Source organism: Eschrichtius robustus, chromosome 2 (assembly GCF_028021215.1).
Source record: "Eschrichtius robustus isolate mEscRob2 chromosome 2, mEscRob2.pri, whole genome shotgun sequence".
In the NCBI taxonomy this organism is placed as follows: Eukaryota; Metazoa; Chordata; class Mammalia; order Artiodactyla; family Eschrichtiidae; genus Eschrichtius; species Eschrichtius robustus.
Window position 1 is genome coordinate 125,664,094 of NC_090825.1, and position 23,140 is coordinate 125,687,233.

Below are 23,140 nucleotides of genomic sequence, written 5' to 3' on the forward strand. Positions count from 1 at the left end.
CATCTCTGAGCAGCTCTGACTGTTGGGTAAGTTTTCCCTCCTCAGCATCCCAAAATAGGTTGGGATGACTTGCCCTAAGTCTCCCAGTGTGTTAGAGGATTAGAAGCAAAGGTCTCAGGATGGCTCACCAAGCTAATGGTCTTTTTATCCCACCTCATGGAGGTATGTTCCTTCTCACCTTCCTTACCCACTCATTAACCCCCAGTCCATTTTAGGGGTGGGGTGGTACAAACAAAAATGTCATTCAACATCAAGTTAACTTTTGACTGAAACATTTGCCTTTATAAATATTCTAAAGAACAGGAGTTGACAGACTTCTCCTGGAAAGGGCCAGATAGTGAGTATCTTAGGCTTTGTAGGTCCTTCGGGCTCTATTGTAACTATCAATTCTGCCATCTTAGCGCAAAAGTAGCCATAGACAATACATACATGAATGGACATGGCTGTGTTCGAATAAAACTATTTACAAAGACAAGCAGTGGACCAGAATTAACTCTCTAGCCATAGTTTGTCCACTATAGCTGTAGACAGGGCCAGCAGAAGAGGTGTGTGCCTCCGCTGGTGTCCTGATACCTCCCATCTTGTAAGGGCCAACTCAGATGTGCCATTTCCAAGTAGCTTGCCCTGATTCCTCTGCAGGAAGTTATCTCTATAGCATTAGGATTCCTATAGTACAGTAGTTTTCAAACATGTTTCAGGGACCCCTGAGAGTCCTAGGGGCTCTCTGAGTGGCCCACAGGATCAACATCATTTTTGTAACAATTCTAAGAAGTGTTTTGCCTTTTTCACTCTCAATCTCTCATGAGGGTAGAGTTGAGTTTTCCAGAGGTGATGTATGAGGAAGTCACCACTGACAGCTAATGGAATGTATGCTTCTGTTTTTTTGTTTTTAAAAAATTCTCAGATATGACTCTAATATGATAACTATCAATAGATGTAAATCACCTAAACAAAAGCTCTTTGAGGTTCACAATAATATTTTAGGTGTGTATAAGAGTCCTGAGACCAAAAAGTTTCCGACCTGCTGCCATTGTGGTTTTCTTATACTACAAAACAGTTATCTTGAAATACGGATTATTCAGGTAGTCCTTCAAGAATGTAATCTTCTAGTAGGCAGGACCTATACTAACCATTGTGTTTCATGATTGCATATGAATTTGCACAGAGTAAGTTCATTTGTTTTAAAGGTGTTTATTGTAAATCTGCTGTGGGCCAGATATTGTGCTTGGCATTAGGACTAGAGAAGTGGGCTCAATAAACACCATCCCTGCCTTCATCAAGCTTAGAGTCTAACAGAGGAAACAGAGATTAAGCAAATAATCACAACTAATTATATCAGTACATACTGAAAAAATGCAGTCAAGGGAGAGTACCCAAGACTGTGAGAACCAATAACAGTAGGGTTTGTACTGTTAAGGCAATCAGTGAAGGGCTTTGACCTGAGATCTGTGGGATGTAGGGGATCCATCTAAAGCAGGATTTCTCAACCTTGACACTATCTTGAACCAGATAGTTCCTTGTTGGGATGTGGAGGAGCTATATTGTACATTATAAGATATTTAGCAGTATCCCTGGTCTCTACCAGCTAGATGTCAGTAATACACACACACACACACACCCTCAGTTGTGACAACCAAAAATGTCTCCAGGCATTGTCAAATGACCCCTGGCAGGTGTGGATTAGGATTCACAGGGAGCAGGGAGGATTGGAGAATTGTCCCTGGTTGAGAACCGATGATGTAGAAAAGATGTTTGGTAGGAAGGCCACTGTGGTACCCAGAGGAGAGATACTTGTGGCTGGGCCAGAGCTGGTGGAGATGGAAATGAGGCTGAATGGGAGAGCTACATGAGGGGTTCATCTGCATGGCTCAGTGATGGATAGACCATGAGAGTGGCTGTGTGAAGGCCAACGAAGAGTTTCAGGGCTCATCACACTGAAAGACTGACTTTGGTTTGGGCAAGTGACACCATCACAAGCCGGCTCTGCGATGTCACGGTTACACTCCTCAGAATACACTAGAGAGAGAGAGGGAGGAAACACCTTTGCTCATCTCTCTGTCGGCATGGCCACCTGTGTTATTCATCTCTGCCTGAGGGAGGGTGACTCTAATAACAGACCAGAAACAGCTCTTCCTAAAAGAAATGACCATCTGCCAGGGCTGAGTGAATTAAATGTGTGTTTAATCTAGCTGTATTAGGACATTATTTCAATGCCAATTGACTTTTTTAAACATTTGTGAAGGTTGGCCAACACATCAGAGAAAATATATTTTGTAATACTCAGAAGAATATTGGCACGTTATCTGTGACAGCACTTTGATACAAGTTAATATATCAGGATTTCTAAAATTCTTATCTCAGTGCCAAAGATTGTGTGAGTCTTCTAGTCCCTGACCCAAGGGTTCTCAGCTTTTAAAGACTCTCCAGAGGAGCTTGTTTAAATTTTAAAGTCTGACTCAGTAGGTCTGTTTTAGGGCCTAGGAATCTGCATTTTGGCAATCCATGCCCATCTCCCCCGACCCCCCAACCCCAGGGGATTCTGAAGCAGGTGGTTAGCCGGTCACTTTGAGAAACACTCCTGCAGCAAAAAGCACCATGAAGGGGCTTCCCTGGTGGCACAGTGGTTAAGAATCCGCCTGCCAATGCAGGGGACACGGGTTCGAGCCCTGGTCAGGGAAGATCCCACATGCTGCGGAGCAACTAAGCCCATGCGCCACAACTACTGAGCCCACGTGCCACAACTACTGAAGCCCACGCGCCTAGAGCCCGTGCTCCACAACAAGAAAAGCCACTGCAATGAGAAGCCCACACACTGCAACGAAGAGTAGCTCCTGCTTGCCGCAACTAGAGAAAGCCCGCATGCAGCAACGAAGACCCAACGCAACCAAAAATAAATAAATAAAATAAATTTATTTTAAAAAAAGAAAAAATGACTCCATGAAAGAATTTGTTCCAGTTTCACTTCCACCACTGACTTCTGCTGTAAGACCACTTCGTCTCACCCCATCTCTTCTTGGCTAACTTTGTTCATCTCCATAGTGGCTCCAGGAGGCTTTCCCTGATGGCCCAGATGACCCCATAGCATAGCCTTGGTTCCGTAGAGTGCCTGCAGCAACAGGAGGCAGCCCCCAACTAAAAGTGGCTTAAACAATCTAGACACATCTGTTTTACGGAACAGCGCATCCAAAGAGGGGCAGGTTCAAGGCAGGTTAATTCAGAGGTTCAGCATCATCGTCAAACACCCAGATTCTTTCTGTCTTGGGTGGCTCCCCTTAGAGTTCATCATGGGCACCAGGGCTGCGGTTCCAGCATCCCAAGTGGACAACAACCTCCAGAGGCCAAGAGGAGTAAAGAAAACTCCCAGGACTCCACAACCCCACCTGATCTCTCCTCATGTCTCATTGGCCAGGAGTGTATCACATGCCTTTGCCTAAGTCAATCCGTTGGCAAAGGAATGAGAATACTAGAATCAGTTGTCACCAATCAAGATTCCTTCTCTAAGTCAGGAAAGGTCACAACCGTTCCTGAAAGACATGGCTGCTCAGGGGAGGATAAACAAAAATGGGTTTCCCCCAGAAGAGAGAGGTTCTCTTAGCAGATGAAGAGAGGAATGGCTATTGGGAAGGCATCAATCGTGTCTGCTACAATCCTCCTCCTCTCTTGAAGCACTTTCCCCACCATTTCCCCTGCTGGAGAGTGAGTCATGTGAGGGCAGGGACCAGGTCCACCTGGTCCATCGTGTCCTCAGCAAGATGCTGTGGGCCATGTTTAGCTACATGAGGTCCAGCATGAAGTGGTCCTGGAATGTCTGTTTAGTTTAAATTGATAGCAGATTATGATTTAGATGGAAAGCTGAGGACATAAAGTAATTTGTTGCAATTGATGAAACCCCAACTCAAACTGACTCATATTTTTTTAAAGGAACTGAGCTATATAGGTTTGTGTATTTGGGAAGTTCAGAAGCACAGTGGCTTCAGGCCCATCTTGATCCACAGACTCAACTGATGCATTCAGGGACCTGTTCATTCTCTCTCCATCTGAATGATGCTCTCTCTCGACCTGAGGGCAGGATGGGGCCAGGGGTCTTAGACTGACTCCTCCTGGCTTAGCAAGCCAGATGGCTTCTCCAAAAGCTCCTGTAGAAAAACTCCAGAGAGGACTAGGTCACGTGTCTGCCAATCATATGGAAAGATTGGGGTTGCCTGGGTGGCCAGACACGTGCTCCTTTCTAATCTGTGTTGGAATAGGTTCAGCCCACCTAAAACCCACATATTGGGTTCCCCATGGGAAAGAGAGGTTATATTGCCAGAAGAAGCAGATAGCAGATGCTGAAGAGGCAAAACAACAGATGCCCACTACATTTATGGATGAAAAAAAGCAGTTTGCAGGGCGTGATACATGGGCCAAACAATAATTGAGAACTACTTGCTGATACACACTGAGCGTAAACATTTTCCCCTCCTCCCCTGGACCGTACAAATTCAGTTTGAAACTTTGAATGAAGCTTTGTTTCCTAAAGATAAAAAATCAACTTTTGTTTGTTGATTTTTAGGGAGGATCTTTATTTTTATTATTTTTTTTTTATCTCAAAAGAAAGTGTATTCTTTGTCTTTCCTCCTATTATCTTTTGGTCTTTTATTTCTCTCTTTTTCTTGGTTACTGTGTATCTTGACTTCTTTGATCCACATATATCAACAACCTACTAAAAAATATAGAAATGACATCTTTCCATGGTGCTTTCTCCAATTTTTTTCTTTCTCTCCCCTCCCCCAATCAGAAATAATTCATAAAAATCTTAGCATTTCATGTTTGTATCCCCCTGATTCTTTAACAACTTGTACCTTAGACTGTAGCATTTAGGGATATATTTTATTCATTCATTCATTTGGCAAGTATGAATTGAGCGCCTCCTAGTAGCAAGTGCTGGGTTTAGCATTAGAGATAAAATTTTTAAAAAATCTCCCCTACTCCATCCTGGAATTTCCTTTGGAATAGGAGATTTGTTTACTTTATCTTTACATTTCCACAATATTTAGCTACATTTTTTAATTGTTACAACTATCATTATTATTATTATAGCAAACTTTGACTTAGCACGTAACAACATACCAGACAATGTGCTTGGAATTTTATGTATATTATTTCTCCTTTCAAAAATTCTGAAAGGTAAATACTATTATCCCCATTTTACAGATGGGGAAACTAAGGCCCAGTGACACAGCACCTTGCCCAATATCATACAACCTGGATTTGAACCCAGATCTGACAGGTTCCGGAGCCTCTTCTCTCTCCAGCTCACAGAAACTACTCCATAAATGCCCCATAGAGCAATGAAAATTTGCTTCTGTTTTTCTGTGAAAGTTAAGGTTTTGATACAGCACTTTGCAGAATGGACTCTGAGTTGTGAATCCTATAATGAGGATAAATCTGAAGGGGGCCCACTCTTCATCCTAATTCTTCTTGTGATCACTGGCAGACATCTTTGAGACTATGTCCATTTGTCCCCAACCCATATATCCACAATTTCAAATACATCTCTTTGAAGGGCCTTGGTTTCTTCATTGGCAAGACTGTAAGGCTTGTTGTAAATCAGGACTGTCTAATAGAACATTCTACAGGGATGAGAACATTTTTTTTTCTATGTTATCCAAAACAGTTCCCACTAGTCACACGTAGCTGTCAAGTACTTGAAATGTGGCAAGTGTGGCTGAGGAACTGAATTCTAACTTTTTAAAATTTTAGTGAATTTTAATTTGAATAGTTATATATAACTAATGGCTACCATAGTGGACCATGCAAACCTAGAATAATCTTTATCATTCTTTTCACCTCTGATCGTATACATATTATTGGGTTGCAAACAACAGTTTTTAATGAAATGGCATAAAGTATTGAAATGGAAGGGAATAGAAAAAGGAAAGAAAATATCAGTACATATTACGTGTACTAACAATAAGTTTTGTTTGAGAAACATTTGTGTCACGTATTTGTGTACTGGGTCATTTTGCAAAATTAATTGTTTCCAGTGGGTCATGGTTAAAAAAAAGTTTGAAAACCTCTGTTTGTCCCTGAGTAATGTCACTGAGACCTTGAGAGTAACACGCTTATATGGTGCTCCTTTGTCCAGCCTGGGGCTCTGCAAGACCTCATTTCAGAAATATTCTGTTCTTCCAGATCCTACAGGCATGTGGTGGGCACGTGACTTCTCTCGATGGTAATCAGAAATGACTTTGTGGTCATCTATCTGTCTGGATGCAGAGATCCCAAACGGGTGGCCCACAGGCAGAATCCAGCTCCCACAGACAGGCCTCTCTGGGACCTTTATGTGTTTTTGCAAGACAATAATCCGCTGAGGCCGGGTAGCATCTTCCCCTTCCGGTGGCCCAGTTTCTCCAATTTGGTCCCCTTGGATGGATTTTTCACTGACTTTACCTGCCTGGCCCCTGAAGGTATTTTGTGTTGCAACTCCGTTAATAGGTATAGACTATTGGATCTGAAAGGAAACTGAGAGATCACAGAATGCAACCCTTTCACTTTATAGTTGGGAAAACAGTGACCCAGAATTGGGGAGTGCCCTGCCTGAGACCTCACCAAAAGTTAATGGCAGAGTAAAGACTAGAAGGAAGTGGTTCCCTCTGACAGGGAAGAACCAGATATTAAGAGAAATCTTAGGAGGAGAGAAAGAGAGAGGGAGGGAGGGAGGAGGGAGGGAGGGAGAGAAGAGAGAGAGAGGTGAAGAAAAACAAGAAGGAAAGGTAGGAGGAGAGAAGGGAGAAAAAGAGAGAGAGAGGTGAAGAAAAACAAGGAAGGATGGTAGGAGGGAGGGAGGGAGAGAAGAGAGAGAGAGGTGAAGAAAAACAAGAAGGAAAGGTAGGAGGAGAGAAGGGAGAAAAAGAGAGAGAGAGGTGAAGAAAAACAAGGAAGGATGGTAGGAGGGAGGGAGGGAGGGAGATAAAGAAGGAAGGAAAAACAAAAGGTGGGAGGGAGGAAGGGAGGGAGGAGGGTGGAGAGGAAGGAGATGGGGTATAGTGGAATGATTGTAAGCCATCCTCTCAGCCCTGGGGAAGAGAGGGCCTGACCAGCGGGTCAGATTTCTGCAAGGGGAGCCCCTCTGGTGGTATAATCATGCTGGAGGGGCTTCTAGTGAGTGGATGACTGCAGAGGCCATGGGGGGAGCCTGTAGAACTTTGAGCAATGGGCTAAGCACTTTAGACACCAAAATGGGAGCTGGGGGGAGGTATCTGGTCTCCAGGAGACCTGCACCTTCTCAGAATTGAGGCTGCGTAGGCTGGCTTTGAGAATTCCCTGACTTGTGTCACCTACAGCTCATTTTGACCTGCCCTGCAAACTGTCATTGATCTGAAACAAGGCATTTTCCTGCTGGTCCTGGTGGGGCCAGCATGATGGGGACCCTGAGCGAGTTTCTCCTTTCTCTGAGCCTCAGGGCTGTATCTGTGAAGGTGGGAATGTGGATGAGATGGGACAGGAGGTGCCCTGGGGACTACCTTGGGGAGAGAGGGGTCACAAGTAGGTGGCACACCAGGCCCTATCCCAGGGCAGTCGCAGCACCTCTGGAGCCCTAGGCCCCTAGGCGGGGATCACAACACCAGTGCCTTCAAGGCCTGGCAGCACAGGAGAGAAGCTGGCCAGAGGTGAGGCAAAAGGAAGAGTTAGGAACCACGGTGCTCTGGAAGGATTTAAAAACAAACACCAGGCCTCCCAAGTAAAGGTATCTGGGAGCCACATCCAATGCCAGCAACCCTGGTGTGAGGGATTTCCCTGAGTGACCACCAGGTCATCATGTGTTTGCATTCCAAGCATGGTTTGCAATGGAATCAGTATAACCTAGAGGCCATCTCATCATTTCAATAAAGGGTTCATAGCTTTGAAAAAAAGAGGAGGGAAACCTCTAGACATACAGATGTTTTCTACATGCTCTCTGCTCTGATACTGAAAACCTGTAAGTTAAGGGGAACCTGGGTGACAGCTGCTATTCCTTGGATTTCCTCACAACATATCAGAGATTGATGGCCTGCCAGAGTCTCAGGAAGCAAACATTGTATAAGTATTAAAACCTCTGGCCCAGAGGCCAAGGGACTGAGTCACTCAAAGCACAAAGACAATTGCTGGCTTCCTGAAGTTCCTCTATTTCCAACACGGTTTCCAGGGCCCCAGACGAAACCCAAATAGTATTTTTCAGATAAGGAAAAGGTGGAAAGGGTGCCACAAGGCCTCAGTGTGGGGCAGCGCCGTTCTCCCTGTTAGGGATGCCTGGCCAGGTCTCCTTTCCCTCAGGAGATGCTGAGCAAAGGATACCCTGCTGGGGATGCCCCGAGGAGAGGAGAGAAAACTGAGCCTCTCCTAGTCCTACTGACGCCTGTTTAGGCATCTAACGTGTACATGTGGTGTGACTTCAGGCAGATTAATTAACCTCTCTATGCCTCAGATTCCCCATATATAAAATACAAAATATATAAAATAGATCATATGGTGTCTGTCTCATGGAGTGGTTGTGAGAATTAAAGGAGATGGTAGGTATGAAGCACAGGGCCTGGCACATAGTAATTGCCTAATTCATCTTAGCTGTTAGCTATTTTTACAGCTCTCAGAGTCTCTGACTCGGGGCTTGGTAAAGGTATCGAGGGACAGACTCAGCAGTGACAAGAGAATTGATGTTAATTGACAGGAGCCACTCCGAAGTGGGAAAAATGCCAAGGCTGGCAGACACCTTGGGATTTTTCCCTTTCTCCATCAAATCTTGTCTATTCGTCAGTCATTCTTACGCAGCTCTGTATATTATATTCCTAAAACCCCATGACCAAGTGTAGCAAGATGATAGTTTTGAAATATTAACTGGCATTTCCCTCTCCCGGCCCTCCTGAGCCTTCCCTCTCTTCAGGGAGCGAAGCCTCAGGGCCTGGATGGACAGCAGAAGGCAGAGACAAAAGGGGTCGCTTCCTGGCTTTTGGATTTCAGACGTCTGTGCCCTTAGAACAGGAAGGATTTATTTCAAAGTTAAATGTTCTAGAGAAACCATAAATTAGGGAGGGCAGAAAGGGCTCCTTTACTCACAGCTAACAAACTTGATTGCCTGGCTCACAGGTGGGGAGGAGACTCTCAAAGAAGTGAGAACACGGGTCTCATTGAGTCCTTAGAAAGAGGCCCTGTGCACCTGCCCTCTGAGCCAAGGCGGGGACACAGCCCCAGTGAACAGGACGGGGTGGGGGAGCAGAGGGGCAAACTCACCAAAACTTAGTTTCTGCTTGTCTTGAAATAGGAACCAAGTTGAGTTATAAGAAAGAAATGAGTTTGTTTTTGTCTTATCTTAAAGTGTTTGATTGGATTCAATTGGAAGTATACAGTTTTGAGTTTTTTACAATGAGATTAATATAGAAAAAAGTGAGAAGTGAATTCTATGACATTACACCTGGGTCGACTTTCTGAATTTGCAAAATGAGTAACGAGTATGCAGTTCTCATTTTATCAAGTGACTTCACTAACAAGTGAGAAATACATCAATCCCTCTGTGGACCTCAGCTCAGATTTCCTGGCCCATGATGCTCACCCTGGGGAAGGCCTTCTGGGTCTAGCCCAGGTCCTCTCTGCTGTAGCTGTAGCGTGGCAGCTGGCTGTTAAGCAAGAGCAGTCTGTCTGGCCAAGAGCATGCAGTTCTGACACATGTCCTGACAACACGTTGCTGAGGAAGGCGGCACGAGCCGTGTTGCCAGCTGCACGCCGTGACCATGGTACACGCTGTGGAGCCTGGCAGAGGGAGGCTATGGAGGAGTTTCTGTTGCAGCAAAGGTTTTGCAACATCGTCTTGGGGCGACAGACTGTTTTACTGACCTGCTGACATAGGAAACTGTGGCCAGGCTGGGGCCATCTGTGAGGTTCCCAGAGAGCGCCTGCTTCTGCTCTGCTGCAGCTGCCGGCACCTGCAGAGCCTGCCTGTCTCAGGGCACCCAGATGCCCACCTGTCAGGCTGTCCCTGCCCATGCCAGGGAAGCCGCTCAAGGCTGATATCCCCTGGCCCCGGGGCAGCAATCACAGTTTCCTCATCGTCTGCCAGAGAGGCTGATTTACTGTTCCCAGTTTCCTGGTCTGTATGCTAGTACCCTCCATCATTATTCTTAAATCTTTGTAAAATTCGTGTGTGTGTGTGTGTGTGTGTGTGTGTGTGTGTGTGTGTGTGTGTATTCAACTGGGCAATGGATGATTACTGTTGAGGGAAAAAAATTAGATACCCTTTTTGCCCCCACCAGAGCCTACTTCCTCCCCAGAGGTAGCCACTGTTGGCTCTTCTGCATGGCAGGCAGTAGGGCTTAGCAGTGAGAACACAGGTTCTAGAGTCAGACATCCTGAGTCCAGATCCTGCCTCTGCCGTTTACTAACCGTGTAACCTTGGACAAATGACCTCAGTTTTCTGGTCTCCATTTCCTCACCTGAAAAATAAAGATAATAATAATAGCTCCTCCTGAATTATGAAAACTCAGTAAGATGACATATGTAAATTGCTGAGCACAGTTCCTAATGGAATAACCACTCCCTAAATATTATCTGTTATTATCCTCCCAGACTTTCCCTTATGCATGTACCCCTCTAGTTTCTTCATGCATGTCTTTCATTCCAAACTCCCTCCTATGCTTCTGCATCTTGGAACACTGACCCCCAGCCCACCTGTTGTAATGTTAAACCTCAGTTCTAAGAGTCTGGTTCCAGGTATTCACATGAGGAACATAGATGTAATGACACAATGAGATGACACATGCGTGACCCTTTGGGGTTACCAAAAGCAGCTCTCACCGTCTCCCTATCAGAGTTTTCAGAAAACAAATTACTCACTTACTCGCTTACAGACAACAAGCACGCTAACACATCCCCCTGGAAACAGCAGATGTGCCCGAAATACACCACCCCAGGAAAACATAGATCATAGCCTCTCATTCCCACAACGGGAAACACCCAATTCACACATTCCTCTGCAGGATATATCAAAAGCATGTCAGCCACCCGTCTCTGCAGCTCAAACCCATAAACAGAGACAGTTTGGAGATGGGGGAGAAAAAAGGAGGTGGCTTTTGGTGGAATGGGCTGCAGCCAAGGGCATTTTTCTTGACAGCAGGGAGGGAAAACCAGAAAACCTTTGCCCAAGCTGGACTGGTCCAAAAACGGAGTTGACAATGTTCAAGCAAAGCTCAGTGGCAAGCTGGTAGGGGTAGTAATTTAGAAAGAACTCTTGCATTGAGTAGGAGGTAGGGGTACATGGCTTTGAAGATTCTTTAATATTAACTATTGCTTATACTTATGGAGCCCAAGTGACATGCCAAGCAGTGTACTAAACACTTTTATATTGCTCAGTAATTTAATACTCACAAATGACCGGAGTTATTCCCACTCTAGAGATGAGCAAACTAAGACTGGTCTCACGTAACTTGGCCAAGTGGCAGGGCTGCGACACAAACGCAGCCCTCCTGACTCCAGCATCTACACCCTTGACCTCTGTGCCGTGAGCTTCTTCGCACCGCTTCCCACACGGGGATCCCACATCTCTGTGGTCTTACACAGGAAACAGGATCAGTGCCGTGTGTTCTGATTCAACTCCAAAATCAAATTGAAGGGCCTGTTTCTGAACTACCAGATAACTCTTGTAGCCAGACCCCACCCTAACCATTCAGGCGCATAGCTTTCTACCTGTGAAATGCCTGGATCCTCATTTGAGTCTCCTCCTGGGTCGTTAGCGAATACCTGTGAACACACTAAGGGTACTCTGGGAGCTGGCGGCATGTGACAGCTGCTGTACCCCATTGTTTTCCTGGGCCCCAGGCTGTTGCGAGCTCATTGCTGAACCGGTTGATTCTCTGCTTGATGTTTCACTGTTCAGACAGAAACTCCACTGTTTTTATTACACTTCCAGCCAATTATTCACAGTTGTTATACTGTCTCCACATCAGTTTTGTCACTATTTTAATTATACCCCAGCCTTGCATAGGTGCTTCTACCATTTAAAGACTATTTTATAAAGACGACTCAGTTAGAATGTGGGAACACTTTTATCTACAAGGTTAAGTGACCCTCAGAAGAGGAAAAAAAATTGTGCAGGCACTACATCAGTAAAGCGAACGTAACTTAGGTCGCATTGTTTATGAGAGAGCCTTATCTGCTTTTAAGAGAGACTAATAAATCTGATAACATACAGCACAGTCTAGTTTAAAAGCAGGAGAAAGTTAATGGAGAAAAGAAAAGGTGGAGGGAAAGAAAGATGTACAGCAAAGGATACACAGAGACAGAACCAGATTTCAATTGGAGGAAATTTTATAAATCATTTTGTCCAATCTCCTTGGTGACTAAGGACGGAATTGAGGCCAGAGAAGTTACAGGATTTGCCCAATCCTGTATAAAACTAGGTGACTGCAGAGAGGGAATTGGAACCCAGGTTACCCCCAGCACTACCTATCAGAGAGAAAAACACAAGATGAGGAATGACAGAGGGAGAGAGGAAGGGCCAGGTAGAGGAACTGGATGCTGAATTTGTTTCCTGCTATGTTCAACTCTCGTGCTCCTTTTAACTTCAGAGGGGCCAGGCACCCCTCCCCTTCCAATATGTTGTTTTGTTCCAGCAGTTTTAAATTATCTTGGTAACATTTGGGGAAGAGCTTTACTTGCAAATTTAGTTGTAGAATTAAGATGTATTTTCTCATCTTTAGAACACTAAAGATTTGGTAAGCATAGAGAAGAATACTTAATGTTTCAGACCCTTAATTTTTAATCTCATAGTCATTGACCAGCTGATTTTCTTTCTTAAAAAATTGTACTGGGGGCTTCCCTGGTGGCGCAGTGGTTAAGAATCCGCCTGCCAATGCAGGGGACACGGGTTCAAGCCCTGGTCCAGGAAGATCCCACATGCCGCGGAGCAACTAAGCCCGTGCGCCACAACTACTGAGCCTGCGCTCTAGAGCCCGCGAGCCACAACTACAGAGCCCACATGCCACAGCTACTGAAGCCTGCGTGCCTAGAGCCCATGCTCCACAATAAGAGAAGCCACCGCAATGAGAAGCCCACGCACTGCAACGAAGAGTAGCCCCTGCTCTCAACAACTAGAGAAAGCCCGCGTGCAGCAGGGAAGACCCAGTGCAGCCAAAAATTAAATAAATGAATAAATAAATAAATTTATTAAAAAAAATTATACTGACAGCCATTGCCAACTGATTATCTTGCTTTTATTCTTGGAAAGATTAAGATTGTTCAGTCTTACAGTGCCTGAAAAATTGTCCTTTTAAAAAACAATCAGTATTTATTTCACTGCGCAGAACCTTTTGTCTCCAGATCAAATTCAGGATGAATGAATGTGTGTGTAACTGGTGCTCTTTGCAAATTATTTTTAAATACAATTTTAAAACTTTTCAGGGATAAAAAGGAATAACTTAAGTCTGAGGTGGTATTCCCAAATTAATTCATACATGTTATTTTTGTATAAATAGGATTCAACCAAGTTTAATTTCTTCATTCTTAATGCGAGTTCCATTTGTGAAACTATAAGGCTATCGTGTCCACTATGGCAACAACTAGTCACATGTGGCTATTGCAATGTAAATTTATGTTAATTAAAATTAAATTAAAAATTCAGTAGCTCAGTCACACTAGCCACATTTCAAGTGCCCAATAGCCACATTTCAAGTGCCCAATAGCCACATATGGCTAGTGATTATTATATTGGACAGCATAGATATAAAGCATTTCCATATCTCAGATAATTCTATTGGACATCACCGCTTAAGGACTGGTAACTGGGAATGACTCTCCTGGGTACACTTTTTGGCCAACTAACTTAAAACAGAAGCCAGAGGTTCCTTGCATGCGTTTTAGAAATATAGCACATGACCCATATGTCTAAACTTGGTAACTTCATGGATTATTTCACAAGTGAGAAGAGCTAATGTCCTTTGAGGCTTTGAAGAACTAATGTCCTGCTTTCAAATGTTGCTCTCAAAGATAGGCAGTTTCTAACACAGAGCATTCTAAAACTTCATGTATAAGTCAATTTGGAATTCAAAAGACATTTGCCCATAGATAAATATTGTAAATCACATGACTGAATTTTAGTACTTTGAAATAAAAATTAATGGAAATAATAACCAGCAGAAAATCAACAGTAAAATTTTAGAGTTTCAGAGGGTGTTATAGATTGGAGGGAAGAGGTATCACCGCACCACCGCCCCCCCCCATACACACACACAATAAGGTTAGATTAAGTTGCTGACTTAACTGAGAATACAAAATCTTATTGGAAATGAGGTGGTTTCCAGGGCAAGAGCAGATGTGGCATATCTCAGTGGATCTTCCCTTGATCCCCAGAGTTCCTATTGGCATTTCTGGATAAGGAAAGGTCTTTACACGTCTGTAAGCTCAAATCATGCTACACCGCTGACCTTTTATAGTCACGGCTTACATCAGCAATCTGGAAGAACTCACACCAACGATGCGTGCATTTCTGTTTATGGGACTACTTATAAACGTCAGACATTTGTGGACTCTGGTCACAGTCAGCATCACCATAACAGCGCCCTCATCCTGAAGGAAGCAGTAGAGTTAGGGCTGGGAGCCCATGGGTACTCTGCCCCAGAAGGTCTGTTTTCCCAATCCATCCCCTCACTCTGATTTTATGGCTTTTTATTTGAATGGTTCAAAGATTGAGTTTTGACTGAAAACCGTGATCACTAATCCATCTCCCCAGAAAATCAAATTATGAAAAATTTAATTGATCTTGCTGGCTCTTGAGCAATAAGGTGGGATCAATTAGAAGAGGTAGATGAAAGTTTGTGTAGTGATTCTGGAGGGACTTTGGATACTTTCAAGAGCTCTCGTTATTGATGGTGATGATTATACTATTTATTCCTATTTTATTTTCAGACTCACGGCTTTGTTTCCCTTAACGGTAGTAGATCATTACACTGCTCATATAAATAGAATCTATATTTTTCTCCAAAATTGGGGGGAGGGGGGAGATGGGAGAGTGAAATATATTCCAGGGGACATTAAGCAGGAATCAGAAAAAGAAGCAAAGGAGACAGGACTAAGGAGAATGTTTGTGGACATTCTGGGGGTGGGGAAAGATTGCTCTGAGCTTTGGGGAGGATGTGATGGTCATGATACCAGTGGAGCACTGGATACATTTGTGGAGCACTTCATGCACGTTTTGAAATGCTTTACATGTATTAACCCGTTTACTGAGTTAATTAATATTTTAGTTAACTAGCTAACTCATTTAACTTTTGTCTTAAATTTAAGACAGAAAAAAAAAAGTTAAATAAGGGGCGCGAACTCCTTGAGAGAAAGACTGTAAGAAAGGTATTTTTCTCGTACCTCAGATAGCAAATTTGTCAGCAGTAGTAGTTTCAAGGCTAAGCAACCAGCTCTTTGCCCTACCGTGCACTTATGATTCAAGATGTGGGAGGTAATCGAAAATCCTGCTTTCCTGTTCCTTGACTTTAAAAGGAGGAGGGTGGATGAGATCAGTTATGGAGATCATCTTTGAGAATCTGAAAAAAGCTGTAGGATAATGTATATAACACCAAATTTTATATTTCATTAGAGAGAAATATTAGATCTCAGGTGTATCAGTCAGGTATGCTACAGTAACAAAAAATCTTAGAAGATATGCCATCAAATATTCCTCCTGGCTCATGATAGATGTTCATCCTGGGTTAGCTTAGAGCTCTGCTCCAGGACTTCTCAGCCAGGGATCCAAGCTGATGCATCCTGCACACCATCTGGGGGTATCACTGGCTGCTAGGCTATGGGAAGGCAATATGGCAGATACCATACTGGCTCCTAGGGCTTCCAGTTGGAAGTGACACACAGTTTCCATTCACATTTCATTGCCAAGCAAGACGCCACGTGCCAAGAATAAAAGATTGAAATTTCAGTGAACAGACACAACAACTACCACACTAGGTCAAGAACCCTTGAACTAGGTGACCTCTAGGTTCCTTGGCAGTTCAAGGTTTCTGTGAGTCCAGGTTAACTTATATTATGCTTATTCAGAGTTTAGCCAGTAAGTCTACATGTCTAAATGCTAGACACCAATTCCCCTCCAAACAACTGGTCATCCTTATAGTTAGGACAAAAGTGAGCCTTATCCTCATAGGGTATGAGCAGAAGTTTGTGGACTATTGCTACAGCCTTGAGTAAAAATTGAGGAGTTGAGTGGTTCTCTCCCTGGGGCCCCTAGCAACTTCTTCCAAGAGAGAAGATTGGGTTCCTCACTGGCAAAGTTATCTCAACAGTTTATATATAATGAGGTTGGACCAGACAGCTATTAATATCCCTTCCAACCCTGAAATTTTATGTTCTAGGCAGGTGCCTACTATTATTAAATGCTAGATGACCAGATTATAGAATGGTCAAGCAAAGTATATTTCAGGGAAAGGAAATCTAGAAAAGTAGCCATGAGAAAATCTAAGCAAGAGATCAGTAGCCTCAAAAGGCAAGTATAGGTCTACAGCATCATCAAATGCTGACCATAGCACTGCAATCCCAGTGACTTCAGCCCCTTCATAGTCTCCACCAGCTCTTTCTTCTTAACTATACACATGTGACATTTTCTCAATGTTATGGGAAGTGCTGTTCAAAGGCAGTTGTAAGGTGAGTCGCCTCATCAACTTCCTTCCAACTAGAGTGCCTCCCTTCATGCCTTTATAGAAAGTCAGCTACCACTGTCCATCCTCATTTTATAGATGTGTAAACTGAGGTGCAGAGAGGGGCTGTATCTTGCTCAACAAAAAGGGCCATTTGGAGGCTGAGTCAGCCACCCATTTCCTTGAGACCCTGGAGTCAATGGCAAGACCTAAATTCCCTTTGTTTGGGGCCTGGTATTGATCCAGAGATCTCCCAAGAAATAGTATTTCTGGATCATTTACCTTGAAATACTCAACTTCCTCTTTTATTTTTCTTCATTCGTGAATTTGGCCTCCATTATTGCAAGAAAAGGTTATGCTCGCTCATAAGTCTCTGCCTACTTAAGGAGATTTATGGACTCATATCTTGATGCCACTCACCTTCTAAAGATGTCTTAGCTTGGCATACTCAGCCTGATGATGTATTGAAGGTATTTTGCTAATCATTTTCACCCTTTCTGCTTTTTCTGCCAGTTAAGATTATAATCATGTCTTATGGCAGACTTTTTAAAGAATAAGGACCTTCTGGATGGTGATCTCTTTGTTTCTCTTTACAGTTCCTTATCAGCAGAATCCTTACAATCCCCGGGGCAGCTCCAATGTCATCCAGTGCTATCGATGTGGAGACACCTGCAAAGGGGAGGTGGTTCGCGTCCACAATAACCATTTCCACATCAGATGCTTCACCTGTCAAGGTAGGAGGCCCAATCTCCCAACACCCTTCTCAGATTCCTCGCCATGCTCTCACCCCAGGACATGCCATGGGGCAGGCAGAACAGACACAGGCAATTGAGATACCTACAAAGGCCTAAGATGACCTTCCTTGAGCCAGTAATGAGAGTTCTCCCTTCAGCAGCGTGGCGTGAAGAGGGAGGGTAGAGTGAGGGAAGCGGTGGGATATGGGGGAGAAAGGGAGCCTGGTGACCCCAGAGTGGAAGCACTGACCCGGAAGGAAAAAGGCAATCCTGCAAGCTTATCTTACACATCTGAGAAGACTACTGGCTTGTGCCTATAAATCAATTTGAGAGCCAATGAAAGAGCAAGCTGTAACGGCTAAAATTTGGCATGGCTCTGACATGAGTGTGACAATCCTCAGAGGTTAGGTTTAACAAGGGAGAAGGTGCGTCTTGACTTCAGTAAGGTTTGTAATTTGGGAGCAGGTGGACGCTGCGTTACCTCTAATTGTGACAGCTTACCCATGGCTAATTTATAAAACCTTAGCTCAACCCAGCTAAGCATTCCCAAAGGAAGAAGGCTCACTAGCAGCAGGAAAGGAGGGACTCGGCTGAAGGAGCCCAGAGAGCCCTCTGGCCCAAACAGGACAACACTCCCTCCCCAGTGTCCCTGTCTAATGCCACTCCAGCCTCCACTTCTTGAACTTTTCTTCCAGGCTTCCTGTTCCACAGAGAAGCCATTCTGATGTTGGATTGCTCTGTGAGTTTAGAAAATGTTTGACCTCAAACCTTTAACTTACACTTGTTGGTTTTAGATTTGTCCTCATGGGGTTTGATGAGCTCTTTGTGGTTGCTTTTGCCGGTGGCTGCCTTTCACATACTTGTAGCCAGGTCTGCCCCACATACACAGTTATATTGCAGGTCCTTAAACTGGGCCTCATCTGAAATGATTCCAACTTGTATAATCATCCTGAAGTCTTCTTCCTTGATCCTTTCTGGTTTGTCACTATCATTCCTAAAGCCTACTACCCAAAACAGACCATACTTCTCAAGGTCTGCCAAATACAGCAAGGACTACATTTCTTTAATGTGACTGATATTGAATGAACTTCCCGAGAAGCCACTTCACACCACTGATGTATATTGAATTTAAGGTCAACTGAAATCCCCAGATCTGTTCATTTTAGTATCTGCTACTAAACCTCAGCCTCATGTATCTGAAATTGACTTCCTCTGCCGTCATTAAAGTTGCAAATTTCTTTCCCCAGGATCTAACTGGACTCTTCACTGAGCAAATAAATCTCATATTCATATTCCCTAATTTATTTATAGAAACTTATATGGGGTATATTTTAATTGTGTGGTTTTTATTTCATTTTATTTAAAAAATTTTTATTTTATATTGGAGTATAGTTGATTTGCAATGTTGTGTTACAGCAAAGGTGGACAGCAAAGTGATTCAGTTCTACATATACATATATCTATTCTTTTTCAAATTCTTTTCCCATTTAGGTTATTACAGAATATATTTTTTTAATACATCTTTATTGGAGTATAATTGCTTCACAGTACTGTGTTAGTTTCTGTTGTACAACAAAGTGAATCAGCCATATGCATACATATATCCCCATATCCCTGCCCTCTTGAGCCTCCCTCCCACCCTCCCTATCCCACCCCTCTAGGTCGTCGCAAAGCACCGAGCTGATCTCCCTGTGCTATGCGGCTGCTTCCCACTAGCTATCTATTTTACGTTTGGTAGTGTATATATGTCCATGCCACTCTCTCACTTCGTCCCAGCTTACCCTTCCCCCTCCCTGTGTCCTCAAGTCCATTCTCTACATCTGCATCTTTATTCCTGTCCTGTCTTCAGAACCATTTTTTTTTTGATTCCATATATATGTGTTACCATATGGTATTTGTTTTTCTGACTTACTTCACTCTATATGACAGACTCTAGGTCCATCCACCTCACTACAAATAACTCAATTTCATTTCTTTTTATGACTGAATAATATTCCATTGTATTTATGTGCCACATCTTCTTTATCCATTCATCTGTTGATGGACATTTAGGTTGCTTCCATGTCTTGGCTATTGTAAATAGTGCTGCAATGAACATTGTGGTACATGTCTCTTTTTGAATTATGGTTTTCTCAGGGTGTATGCCCAATAGTGGGATTGCTGGGTCATGTGGTAGTTCTATTTTTAGTTTTTTAAGGAACCTCCATACTGTTCTCCATAGTGGCTGTATCAATTTACATTCCCACCAACAGTGCAAGAGGGTTCCCTTTTCTCCACACCCTTTCCAGCATTTATTGTATCTAGATTTTTTGATAATGGCCATTCTGACTGGTGTCAGTTGATACCTCATTGTAGCTTTGATTTCCATTTCTCTAATAATTAGTGATGTTGAACATCTTTTCATGTGCCTCTTGGCCATCTGTATGTCTTCTTTGGAGAAATGTCTATTTAGGTCTTCTGCCCATTTTTGGATTGCATTGTTTGTTTTTTTGATATTGAGTTCCATGAGCTGTTTGTATATTTTGGAGATTAATCCTTTGTCAGTTGTTTCATGTGCAAATATTTTCTCCCATTCTGAGGGTTGTTTTTTCATCTTGTTTATGGTTTCCTTTGCTGTGCAAAAGCTTTTAAGTTTAATTAGGTCCAATTTGTTTATTTTTGTTTTTTATTTTCATTATTCTAGGAGGTGGGTCAAAAAAGATCTTGCTGTGGTTTATGTCAAAGTGTTTTTCTTATGTTTTCCTCTAAGAGTTTTATAGTATCTAGTCTTACATTTAGGTCTTTAATCCATTTGGAGTTTATTTTTGTGTATGGTGTTAGATAGTGTTCTAATTTCATTCTTCTACATGTAGCTGTCCAGTTTTCCCAGCACCACTTATTGAAGAGGCTGTCTTTTCTCCACTGTATGTTCTTGCCTCCTTTTTTGTAGACTGGGTGACTGTATGTGCGTGGGTTTATCTCTGGGCTTTCTATCCTGGTCCATTGATCTGTATTTCTATTTTTGTGCCAGTACCATACTGTCTTGATTACTATAGCTTTGTGGTATAGTTTGAAGTCGGGGAGCCTGATTCCTCCAGCTCCATTTTTCTTTCTCAAGATTGCTTCAGCTATTCGGGGTCTTTTGTGTTTCCATACGAATTGTAACATTTTTTGTTCTAATTCTGTGAAGAATGCCATGGGTAGTTTGATAGGGATTGCACTGAATCTGTAGATTGCTTTGGGCAGTATAGTCATTTTCACAGTGTTGATTCTTCCAATCCAAGAACATGGTATATTTCTACATCTGTTTATGTCATCTTTGATTTCTTTCATCAGTGTTTTATAGTTTTCTGAGTACAAATCTTTCGCCTCCTTAGGTAGGTTTATTCCTAGTTATTTTATTCCTTTTGTTGCGATGGTAAGTGGGATTGTTTCCTTAATTTCTCTTCCTGATTTTTCGTTGTTAGTGTATAGGAATGCCAGAGATTTCTGTGCATTAATTTTGTGTCCTGCAACCTTACCAAATTCACTGATTAGTTCTAGTAGTTTTCTGGTGGCATCTTTAGGATTTTCTATGTATAGTATCATGTCATCTGCAAACAGTGACAGTTTTACTTCCTCCTTTCCAATTTGTATTCCTTTTATTTCTTTTTCTTCTCTGATTGCTGTGGCTAGGGCTTCCCAATCTATGTTGAATAAGAGTGGTGAGAGTGGACATCCTTGCCTTGTTCCTGATCTTAGTGGAAATGCTTTCAGTTTTTCATCACTGAGTATGATGTTTGCTGTGGGTTTGTCATATATGGTCTTTATTATGTTGTGGTAGGTTCCCTCTATGCCCGTTTTCTAGAGAGTTTTTTTTTATCATAAATGGGTGTTGAATTTTGTCAAAAGCTTTTTCTGCATCTATTGAGATGATCATATGGTTTTTATTCCTTAATTTGTTAATATGGTGTATCACATTGATTGATTTGTATATGTTGAAGAATCCTTGCATCCCTGGGATAAATCCCACTTGATCATATTGTATGATCCTTTTAATATGTTGTTGGATTCTGTTAGTATTTTTTGAGGATTTTTGCATCAGTGTTCATCAGTGATATTGGTCCATAATTTTATTTTTTTGTGATATCTTTGTCTGGTTTTGGTATCAGGGTGATGGTGGCTTTGTAGAATGAATTTGGTAGTGTTTCTCCCTCTGCAGTTTTTTGGAAGAGTTTGAGAAGAATTGGTGTCAGATCTTCCATAAATGTTTGATAGAATTCACCTGTGAAGCCATCTGGTCCTGGACTTCTGTTTTTTGGAAGATTCTTAATTACAGTTTCAATTTCATTACTTGGGATAGGTCTGTTTATATTTTCTAATTCTTCCAGGTTCAGTCTTGGAAAATTGTACCTTTCCAAGAATTGTCCATTTCTTCGTGGTTGTCCATTTTATTGGCATATAGTTGTTTGTAGTAGTCTCTTATAATCCTTTGTATTTCTGCAATGTCAGTTGTGCTTTCACCTTTTTCATTTCTAATTTTATTGATTTGCATCCTCTCCCTTTTTTTCTTGATGAAGCTGGCTAACGGTTTATCAATTTTGTTTATCTTCTCAAAGAACCAGCTTTTAGTTTTACTGATCTTTGCTATTGTTTTCTTCATTTCTATTTCATTTATTTCTGCTCTGATCTTTATGATTCCTTTCCTTCTACTGACTTTGGGTTTTCTTCATTCTTCTTTCTCTAGTTGCTTTAGATGTAGGGTTAGATTGTTTGTTTGAGATTTTCCTTGTTTCTAGATTGAATTGCTACAAACTTCCCTCTTGGAACTGCTTTTGCTGTGTCCCATAGGTTTTGGGTCATCGTGTTTTCATTGTCATTTGTTTCTAGGTATTTTTTTATTTCTTCTTTGAGTTCTTCAGTGATCTCGTGGTTATTTAGTAGTGCACTGTTTAGCCACCATGTATTTGTGTTTTTTACAGTCTTTTTCCTGTAATTAATTTCCAGTATCTTAGCATTGTGGTCAGAAAAGATGCTTGATACGATTTCAATTTTCTTAAATTTTCCAAGGCTTGATTTGTGACCCAAGATGTCATCTATCCTGGAGAATGTTCTGTGTGCACCTGGGAAGAAAATGTATTCTGCCACTTTCGGGTGGAATGTTCCATAAATATCAATTAAATCTATCTGGTCTATTGTGTCAATTAAAGCTTGTGTTTCCTTATTTATTTTCTGTTTGGATGATCTGTCCATTGGTGTAAGTGGGGTGTTAAATCCCCTACTATTATTGTGTTACTGTCGATTTCTCCTTTCATGGTTGTTAGCATTTGCCTTATGTATTGAGGTGCTCCTATGTTGGGTGCATAAACATTTATAGTTGTTACATCTTCTTCTTGGATTGATTCCTTGATCATTATGTAGTGTCCCTCCTTATCTCTTGTAACAGTCTTTATTTTAAAGTCTATTTTATCTGATATGAGAATTGCTACTCCAGCTTTCTTTTGATTTCCATTTGCATGGAGTATCTTTTTCCATCCCTTCAGTTTCAGTCTGTAGGTGTCCCTAGGTCTGAAGTGGGTCTCTTGTAGACAGCATATATATATATGGGTCTTGTTTTTGTATCCATTCAGCCAGTCTGTGTCTTTTGGTTGGGGCATTTAATCCATTTTCATTCAAGGTTATTATCGATATGTATTTTCTTAATTGTTTTGGGTTTGTTTTTGTGGGTCTTTTTCTTCTCTTGTGTTTCCTGCCTGAAGAATTTTCTTTAGCATTTGTTGTAAAGCTGGTTTGGTGGTGCTGAATTCTCTTAGC

The 23,140-nt window shown here is 42.3% G+C and overlaps 1 protein-coding gene across 1 annotated transcript in view; it reads left to right on the forward strand.

Moving 5' to 3' along the window:
* ABLIM3 (actin binding LIM protein family member 3) overlaps window positions 1-23,140 on the forward strand; it is a 145,647-nt gene that overhangs the window by 24,011 nt on the left and 98,496 nt on the right. The window contains exon 3 of the mRNA XM_068536165.1: window positions 17,231-17,368. Within this exon, the coding sequence (XP_068392266.1) occupies window positions 17,231-17,368 (138 nt within the window). The remainder of the gene's footprint in view (window positions 1-17,230; window positions 17,369-23,140) is intronic.